This window comes from Phlebotomus papatasi, chromosome 1, assembly GCF_024763615.1.
Source record: "Phlebotomus papatasi isolate M1 chromosome 1, Ppap_2.1, whole genome shotgun sequence".
NCBI classification, from domain to species: Eukaryota; Metazoa; Arthropoda; class Insecta; order Diptera; family Psychodidae; genus Phlebotomus; species Phlebotomus papatasi.
In genome coordinates, this window is record NC_077222.1 from 100,893,966 (window position 1) to 100,904,645 (window position 10,680).

A 10,680-nucleotide genomic window follows, 5' to 3' on the forward strand; every position below is an offset into this window, starting at 1 on the left:
TAATGGCCGTTTGGGCGCTAAAATAGTAAATTCGGAAAAACTGAAATTAAGTCCCTGAGAGGAAAATCACAAGGAGTCGCAAAAATAGAAGAAAATTATTGTTTAAATTAACAACTAACCACCTTATTGTTTAAATTCGAATTCGATCTAATCAATTTTGATAAAATTATTTAATCGGGATGAAAATTTCGGGCTAAATCATCAATCTCATCCGAGTATTTTTCCCCAGTGAAAAGACATACAAAAAGAAAAACTTCAATTGCTATTTAATTCCGGTCTACCCTATTTACTTCGATATGAAAAAAAAATGTAAAATTGACTTTACCTGTAATGCTGGTCAATTTGCGCTTTTTCAATCCTCTTGTCTTTAGCCCGTCGATTCTGAAACCATATTTTAATCTGAGTCTCCGTCAAGTGAAGCGTCTCGGCCAGTTCGAAGCGTTTCCCGCGCGAAATGTACTCATTCCTGTGGAATTCCACCTCGAGACGCAATGTCTGTTCGCTACTGAACGTTGTCCGCTGTCTCCGTGGTCTTCCCTCTTTCCGGCGTCGTCTTGCCACTTGAAACGAGAATACAATTCGTGGTAACCGATTTATTCATCAGCCATATGGTCCTTGTAATAAAATCATTGTGAGAATCATCCCTCGCATGTCCTATTCCCAGGAAATATTGATAAATTGAATATGAAGCAATTGATGAAGGGGTCTTCCTAAATGATTAAATCAAGCCCCGTGTGATTGTAATCTTGTTGGCAAAACGGAAATATAATTTTTGGAAATGAATTTAATGTGCATTATACAACAAAAGACCTCATTACATTATTGATATGCTGCTTCAGGAGATTTCTATTGCAAGAGGTCACTTCCACAGGTCGTCATTCGATACCCTGCCTTTAAAGAGCTTTAAAAGGGGCTTCCCTTGCGGCTGTTGTAGCCTCTCGAGTATTCACTTATCGGTTACAAATCTGTCATTACGTTTTTTACGACTAAATATTATTACCACATTGCCCATCAACTTGACTTCCTCAGGAGGGTGAGGAAAAAATCAGCCACCTTCATTCATATTGTGGCCAAAACGGAGATTACCTGGCTGAGTAAATCACTGAAATTTAATACGGTGCCAGAGAGACACTGAACAGGGCAGAATGTTGGCGGAATTAAGCAAAAAATTGTTTTGAAAGTACACTGATCCTTGAAAATACGATCATGCGGTCTTTTTTTTCTTTTTTATAAATAAATTGAAGCCTGTGAAAGTGATTTATTTCATAATTAAATATAATTTTATACGGAAAGGGTTTTCATTACAAAATTAGGAATCATCTTATTAGAAAATTTCAGTTTATGGATTTTTTTTTACACGTCTTTTGTTAAAGAAAACAATTTGGTAGATAAAAGCTTTTTTCATTTACTAGCAAGAGCAATTGTGTGTTCTAAAAATCTAATACAACTAATCAATAAATTTTATAATGTGAAAAATTCAAAAAAAGAATCAAATTTTTATGTACAATTTGATATAAATCTAAGGCCAAATTCACGAAAATAAACAAAATTTTGAGCGGTTTCTTTGTTTAAATACAGTATGAAGCTAATTTCATCCCGTCTTTAGAAGAGTTTTGAAAGTGTCTCGGATTAATCGGAAATGGTGTGTTGTACATGATAAATTGTATTATGGCCTCTACACACTAGAGAAATTTATGTCCATATTGAAGCAAATTCCTTACGATTTTGTAAGAAAAACTCTTCAATATGGACATAAATTTCTCTCGTGTGTAGAGGCCATTAGCCATGGCTAAATTTCGAGCCGAATTCTTCTAACCGTCTTTTCAATTTGAAGGTACATGTTGAGGGGTTATGTAGGTCAAAGAGACTGAAAACATTTTTTTTTTTCACTAAAATAAAAGAAATATTTAATTCAAGCTCTTAAAAAAATAAAAGGACAATATTTTAGCTATATTTTCTGAAATATTCATTGTAATTGTAAAATTTCGACTCGACCATTACGATCTGATTTTTGGAGACTTTGAAAAAACTTACGTTGCGACAGATAAGATTACTCAAAGTAAATTAATCGAAGTCAAAAAATTAGATAAGTTATACTCGTATTGAAAGATCGATTGTAAGATGAAAAGAAAAATTAATGGAAGAATGTTATACAAAAAAATTGTTATTTGTGGCCTCAGAATACTACAGAGAGGACGTACTAGAACGTTTTTAAGGAGAAAGCGAAACGATCTCAAAAATTGAAATGTAATCGAGTTTTCTTAATGCATGTGTTTTTTATTTGTTCTCCAGAGTGTAAATAAAATTTAGTGAATACTTCTTAAGGCCAGGATGACCTTTTTGGCCAAGAACTGGAGTGAACAGTGTTTAGTGATGAAGTAGAGTGCTAGGAAGTGAAAAAATAAATTTCCATGATCAGTGAAAAGCTCAAATCTGAGGGTTTCATTTAGTGAGTACATCTTGAACTTACTTTTTAGATGTACAACCACCGAGGGCCGCTATAAAAAAAATGTACTTCCACAAAAGGAAGAGAATATCTAAATGGATTAATTTGGCTCGACGCGATTCTTTACCCCCAAAATTCAACTCACAATCGAATTTTCACGCATTCCGAGTTGCAAGCGCCCCAAGTTGCACTCATTTTAAGGTCTACTGTAAAGAATTTCACCTATACCATAAGCTTATCTGGGCTTATCACTGGTTTTATTTTCTATTTTAAATAGTCTGAGTAAAAAAGGCCAACAAAAGAAAAAAAAGTTCATTGAAATCGGTTAATAAACATCAGAGATAGAGTCCGGTCCATATGGATATAGTAAGGGTCAGAGTACAGTGGGTTGGAGTAGAACGGATGAGACCTATGGTTAGAAAGATCTCATTCTGAGATACAATATATACTAAAATTTCATCGAAATCGCTTCATAAACCGAAAATCCAATACGATCAAGACATTTTCGATTATATTTCAGGTCGGAGAACATAGAGGGGGGAGTGTGACCCACCGTTGGAAAGGTCTCGACCTGAGATACAATATACTAAAATTTGAAGAAAAATCACCGTCTAGTTTTCGAAATATTCAAGATCGATTAATCGAAAATTAATCAATTGATTAATGGGACCTTTGTTAAATCGGATGAAGTTGGGGTGTTAAAAGAATTGTAGTACTCCACGAGACTTTCCAAAACACCAAAATTTTTCAAATTCTGACAAAATATTAACCGGAAATATGGCCATTTTAATATTGATTTTTTTACCCCTTCTAATACGGGTTAGGGAGGTCGGAGAGACTTAATTTGTTTTTAATCGGAAGGTCTTAGGCCCAGCTATAACATACTAAAATTTGAGATCGGTCGATGAAATAGGGGTTGAGTTATTGAGAAAATTAAATTTAGAGGCGTTGCACATCTCAGCTAACTTAGGAAAAAGTGCCCACACTCAGTTTTTAAAATACCGTAAGTGCGAGTGACTTTGACTCACCCCAGTTCGGTAGCTTTACTTTATTTTTAGAACTTACCCGCCAGACATGGTAGATCGAATCGGTAAAGTGTCAATGTCACCAGCACTTACGCTACAGGGAGTTCCGGCTTGAGAGAAAACGGACTGAAAGAATTTGATATGAATTGCCTACTATTGGGAGCTCATAAAATAATATTTGAAATGCCCCTAAATCAATACACATTTTTTAATGTGGTAGATTTGAAATACATTTCTTATGAACCGTTAGCGCTGAAAATTGGGGTCGAAAATGACTTGCATACATCACCGCGTTTGTAGTATCCACAACTAATATGATATAGTTATTACAGCCAATAAGATGGGTATCAACCCTATTTTTTAGTAATTGGAACTAATATGTTATAGTACCCATTACTATTTTGATTTAGTTGTGATAACTAAATGAAAAGGATACTTTAACTAATTGTGGTCAACTATTTCATTTAGTTACCCAACCTAAATATGTAGTTGGGTCTATATTTACTATATTTTATAGTTCTAATAACTGCACATGAGCTTGTACGAACTAATTTTTTCTAAGAGTGTGGAGGATATTTTTTCGGTTTCGAAAAATTGTTTCAAAGCGGAACTCCCTGTATATTGCGGAGCCACATTTATTCAGAAACATAGAAAAAACATAGAAAATAGGACATAGTAAGTATACAGTTTTGGACCTGTTTTTAATTTTTGCTTCCTGAAATTAGGAAAAAAGGATTAAACTCACATTTTTTTTCAGAAAAGGTGTGATTTGATATTATCTATTAAAATATATATAGCCATGGGTCAAATCAAATCCTCTACTCAGAGTTCCAAAAGATTCGAAAGAGTTAAGAGAATTGCAACTGATGTCATAAGTGTTTTTTGTTAAGTCAAAAAAGATTTGTGCGAAGCGCATAATAATGGAAAAAGCGGAAAAGCAGATTTTCTCACTATGAAATGAATATCATTGTTTCAATGCGAATTTTCGAATTTTCCAACACCTGTCACAATCGTGAAAGACAAAGAATTAAAAAACCCAATAACACCTCATCTCGAGTTGGAAATACTCTCTAAAGTTTTCTGAAAAGGAAAAGTCCCGGAATGGAAAATTCAGCAGATGGTGAGGATTTCAAGCGAGAAATTTTGTGGGTGTTACTTGTACACGCTTCCTTTAACCGCCATTGTCATCACCATGGAAAACACGATGTACAATTGTACACAAATAACAATAATCATAATATTTCCCGGATTATGTTTTCGCATTGAACATTCTGAAAAGGAAGAACACTTCTCGAATGCGACAGAGAGAATCTTCTATTGAAATTCCAAAGAGAAAATAATCATTTTCGTATCATAAGACCAAACAATTTGTGTATTTTCCCAGATTCTTATCAACACTTTTCCATCTTCCTTTTGACTCGTCCCATGGAAGCAGAAAGTTAGAGAAGACTCAAGGGATAATAGATGTTATTATGTAGTCAATTGAGTCAATTAGTCAAGAGATTTTCCAGTTAATTTCGAAATTAAGTCTCCATTAAATAGGAAGAGAAATAGGGCAATATTTTTAGATTAATTTGAAAGATTTTATTAACATTAAAATAATAATGTTTTTGGAGAATTTTCTTGTGAAAATGAAAAAGAAAATACGTGAAATAACAGAGAGCAGAATACTTGTTTATATTAATTTAGTAGAACCATAAGTTCATATCTCATACAGTTCTCTCTCTAGCTAGATCATCTTTCGGATCTTTAGAGACGTTCTTATGACTTTTTAGAAAAGGAAAAATTTAAAGGGAAGCATATACCAAGTGGTAAAATTTTATCGTACCCAAGCGGCATTTTATATCCAAATAATGTATGTCTCAAATTTAACTAACATATTTTTAACGTAATCGCGCTATTTCTAAAAAACATAATGTATGCACATAATGGAAGTATTCTATCTAAAAATTATGTGTGTTGTACGCCAGAAAAATAACTTAACTAAAAAACGTATGGAAAATGTCAGTTATTTTCTATTAATATAAATAATACATGTAGGATTTGGGAAAGGGGGATGTCGAGGGAAAACTCTCCTTTTAATTTAATAAATGGTTTAATTCAGTACTATGCAACTTCATCACGTCTCCTCCCTTGAACAGAACTCTATAATGTTATTTGTTCTACTGATCGGGTACTACGTTCCCAATGAAATCATTCCAAATTCCAAATTCACTCCCACACGGCCCTTCCTGACAATAAGTTGACCCCCGGACAACTTCAGAGTCAATCCTCATTAAACTTTTATCATCATCAAGAGCAATCATCGGGTCTCCAGCGTTGCATGGTGTTACAGCAATTCCCAAGCATGAAAAGATCACTCCCCACTTCTTCTTTCGTCTTCTGTCCATTTTGGTAATATTTAACGGTTTTGCGTCCTTTCGGTAGATTACTTGTCTTGTGTCCTTCCTTCTTGAAATATTCAAAGTTTCTTCATTCTTTCGCTGTTTCGTCTTCAGCTGTATCTTCTTTGAGATGTCCTTACGCTCGCATTTTCTTTTTCTTGATCTCGTCTTCTTTGGTGAACATGAGGCGATCTCGTCTTCAACTTCTGCATGTAATTTTTCCACTACTTCAGACTCATATTCTTCGCATGGTATCACTTTGATCCAATTCTCATATTTTTTCGTCATTTCCGTCTTATTAGTTTCATCTTCACACTCGTCGTAGACATCTTTAGCTTCATCTTCATAAACCAATTTCTCCTTATCATTCACATATTCGTCACGTCGAATCTGCATAATCCAATTGTCATCATCAAAAATTTCTTCCTTCGTATTCTCCATATTTGGAGTTTCATCTTCATGTTTGTCCTGTACCAACACTTGAAGAATCATTGAGACACCCTTTTCTTCATTGATCTTTAGTTCACTCTTCTGGAAATCAATTAAAGCTTCATCATGTTGCACAATGCGCAGTGCAAGCTCTTCTTCTTTTCCATGACAAGACAAATTTCTCTTCACGCATTGATTGATAAGTCCTTTCTTCGTCAAAAAGTCCAATAATTCGTCGTATTGCACAATTCGTCGTGCAAGATCCTTTTTCTTCCCATTGCAAGGCAAATTTCTCTTCTCACATTTTTTCACAAGTCCACACTTGGTAAGGCAAGTAACCAATTCCTTGAAGCTTCTCATCTTTCGTCATTCGTTCTACAGTTATCGTCTTTCGTGTTCTTGTAACTCTTTTGCCGTTACTATCCTTCGTCTTCTTGTACCTTTTCAGCAGATACCGTCTTTCGTGTTCTTGTAACTGTTTTGCAGTTACTATCCTTCGTCTTCTTGTACTTCTTCAGCAGATACCGTCTTTCGTCTTCTTGCAACTCTTTAGCAGTTACCGTCTTTCGTCTTCTTGTAACTCTTCAGCAGTTGCTGTCTTTCGTCTTCGTAACTCTTCCGCAGTTACGGTCTTTCGTCTTCTTGTAACTCTTCGTTCTCACTTCTTGTGCTTTTGCACCGTCTTTTCACCTATAATTGTTCTTTTTACGTCTTCTACTTCATATCACGTCTTTTCATTAATTTTTCATCGTTTTTCTCCACTCATTTTTTTATCGGCCTCCTCAAAATTCCACGCCTTTTTTTATTTTTCCCAGCAATATTCTACCCCCATCCCGGTTGAGCCCCCATGTAGGATTTGGGAAAGGGGGATGTCGAGGGAAAACTCTCCTTTTAATTTAATAAATGGTTTAATTCAGTACTATGCAACTTCATCACGTCTCCTCCCTTGAACAGAACTCTATAATGTTATTTGTTCTACTGATCGGGTACTACGTTCCCAATGAAATCATTCCAAATTCCAAATTCACTCCCACATACATTTAATTTGTTAAATTTCAGTTATTGTATTGGAATTTCCCCTTAAAATTACGACTAAATGTTTTTAGATTCATAAACAAGTCATAACATAATATATTTTTGAGTGAAAATGTCTAAATCGATGTAGAAAATATTGAGAGTATATATATCTTACATATTCTTGCTGTTATGTTCACATAATGTGAAATTGTGTGTACATTTGTTGCATAAAGTAGACAGGTTGTGTACAACTTGTGTTCTTTTTGTATGACGTTTCCAGATTGTCAAATTTTGCTTTGTTTACTAAGCTGAAAATCATCTTCGAGTAAAAATTTGTGAAAAAGTGGTGTTTATAATAAATTAGAGTCCTGGGGTGGAATGATAACTTTTCGACACTATCGAATCGATAGTATCGATAAATCTATATCTGTTAGAGTTAGATTATGTGGATGTCGACTTTTTACGCATTGTTGGGCCATTCATTGTAACATTCTTAAAAGAATGTGACTGTTAATAAATTTCTATATTAATTATAGGAAGTACAGCTATCGTTGAAATTTTTCAGAATCGACAGTCGATAGTATCGAAAATAAGTTATCATGTCACCCCTGAAGTGTGCCAGCGTGTGCAGTAGAATCGAGTAAGGGCAGAATCACATTGACAGTAAAATGCTCACCGTATTTCGTTAATTTACGCATTTTCATTGCAATTCTTACGCAAATTTTCCATTACCGTATTACCTTATCTCATACTCGGTGGCACTAGGTGAAAATAATATACAAGAATTGAAGAAATAAAACGAAAATGCAATAAACGGTGAGCAAAACAAACTGCAGGAGAAATTAATCGTACAGTTTTTTTGCTTACCGTTTATCGTATTTTTGTTCTCATTCTTCAATTTTCTTATATTACTTTCACCTAGTGCCACCGAGTATGAGGTAAGGTAATGCAGTAATGGAAAATTTGCGTAAAAATTGCAATGAAAATACGTAAATTAACGAAATACGGTGAGGCTACGGCGAGCGTTTTATTGTCAATGTGATTTTGCCCTAAATAGATAAAAGGGATTACATTTGACAAAGTAAGTGTAATTAATAGAAAAATAGTGAATTAATATTTTGTGAAAGCTAACATTTTCTTACTTCAATTGCAATGTAACGAAAATATAAGCGTTAGGACAACTTCCTGACCATTATTGTCGTGAAACCAAGTTGCAGAAAGAGTGCCCAGAATGCAGAAAAAGTTCATGAAAAACATAATCCTTCAGTGTTTCGATATTTTTTTTTTAGTGATAAAATTGTTATAAAGAATCTATATTTTCTATAAAATGTACAGGATAATGTAAATAAAATAACCAAAATATGTACAGACGTGTTTTTCTTCTATGTTTCTTACTTTTTCGGGTTATAATAATTATATTTTATCTTATTAGAATAAAAAAGGTTAATGGCGTGGAATATTACATAAATTAGGTGATACCAAACACAATTTAATAGAAATATAACGCAAAAAAAACATTGTGTGCCGATAATTATCCAGAATTGTGTTTAAAGTGCTATATTTTATTATTATACACTCAGTTAAACACAAAGATTCATAAATTTTTAAATTATATGATGAAAAGAGTCGGGAATGCGATTTTGTTCACTAATATTGTGCCCTCGGAAAACAGTCGTTGTATTAAACTTTCATATATGATAAAAGTGCACGAGGCTCTGGAATTCTAACTGAATTGGTGAAGATAAATAATAATTATTCATTCGAGAAAAATATTTGAGCAAGTTTTAGAAAAAAAATAAAGGAAATGACAGTTCTTCAGTCGATAGTTATAATATCGACATTACAGAGTGATTATGTTTTATTTAGTCATAATCGATACATTTTACCGTACATCATGACGTGATTATATATTTAAAAAAATTGTTATAATTCGGATGTAAAAATTCACTACAAAAATGGGCCTCTATTATGTGGTTATATAGAAGACATTTGTAAAATCTTCGTCATCGTTTTCGTATAGAAGTCAGACATTTCTACTCGTTTATAGCCATAAATGCTCCTTGGAAATTATCTCATTATAACGTAATGGTTTTTTCATCAAAATTACCATTGCTGAATTAAATTTGCTACTTGGGTGTAAACATAACAAATTTTAGTTAATTAAAAAACTATTTCTATAATTTAAAAAATAAAATTCCCAAAATTAAACAAAAAATCTAATTCTAGCGCAAATGAAGTAACCAAGAGTTTCCACTTAAAAAAAACTGAAAACGAATGGCATTTGTTATATTATTTAAAATTTTAGATGCTCCGAAAAAAATTTCTCTTCTATAAAATTATTATCGTAATGTGCAGGGATTATAGATGAATGAATTTCCATGGAAAATTATCACAATAGAATTCAAATATTCGCGCACTCGCAATATTAAATATTTTCTGATATTCTTTTTAGATTTTACAGAAGGTTGCCCTATTTTTTTCAATCCGGATTTTCATTGCTTTTCGCAACTTAAACAGATTTTTCTAATAATAAAAATTTCACTCACAAAAAGCTGAAAATCCCATGGGGAAATGAGATGAATCTGGTCCAAATCCCACGATTGTGTGCTGAAATGTTGGCAAAAAATGCGCAAATTCTAATCGATTTTCACAGATTTTCTGCGAATTTCGACTTTTTTCCTCAATTTCCGGCGACGGGCTGCTTATTTCGCTTGGCGATGACGAATTCCTATCCAAATTTCCGTACAAATATTCAAAAAATCTCCTCGGTGATGATGGACGATTTGCACAAGTTTTGGTCACTTCACTCATTTTCTTTTGATTTTCACAGCAATATCCAATAAAAAAAAAGACACCGCAATCCTCCAGAGTTCTTTTCCCTTCAACCGCCCATTGGACACTGATCAATTAATCACTGCAACAACACTTGATATCCCTCTTTGGGCTTTAGAACTCCTTCACAACAATGCACTAATTTTCAGCGGCATTTTTTGGATTTAGCTGATTTTAACTTTTCCCGAGCAATCTGCTCATGGTAATGATACCTTTTGGACTGATAACGTCTATGCAATGGTATCAATTGATATATTTTCCACTTTTCTTTTGCACTTTGTGACAAAGTGTTTTCTGATTGGTTGAGAATTTCATTGGGAAAATGTGTAACCACGCCCATTTTGTCGCACCGGCTCAGAAGGGATCATTCACAATAGAAAGCGCAAGTGAAGACCAATATTCTCAATTTTTAAGAGGCATTGTCAATGTATAATTCTCTATTAAAGTGTTATGTATCATAAATTAGACAGTATTTAAATCAGGGGGTGAATAAGTAGGGTTAATGACCGACTGTGGTGAGTGACAAATCGGCTAATTGGCGCCGATA

General features: G+C 33.7%; 1 protein-coding gene across 1 annotated transcript; it reads right to left on the bottom strand.

Moving 5' to 3' along the window:
- Window positions 1-321: 321 nt before the first annotated feature.
- Window positions 322-10,335, bottom strand: LOC129809657 (homeobox protein rough-like). Its single transcript, XM_055859669.1, has 2 exons — window positions 9,848-10,335; window positions 322-560 (listed from the first exon to the last, which is right to left on the bottom strand). Exons 1-2 carry the CDS (start codon window positions 10,110-10,112, stop codon window positions 322-324), a joined length of 504 nt encoding a protein of 167 aa, XP_055715644.1. The 5' UTR covers window positions 10,113-10,335.
- Window positions 10,336-10,680: the final 345 nt, after the last annotated feature.

Bases quoted from the DNA above. Each gene is read 5' to 3' on its own strand.
- LOC129809657 (XM_055859669.1), bottom strand. From the start codon at position 10,112: ATGAGTGAAGTGACCAAAACTTGTGCAAATCGTCCATCATCACCGAGG. The intron at 561-9,847 runs GTGAGTGAAATT...TCTCGTTTCAAG, and splicing joins CATGGGATTTTCAGCTTTTT to TGGCAAGACGACGCCGGAAA.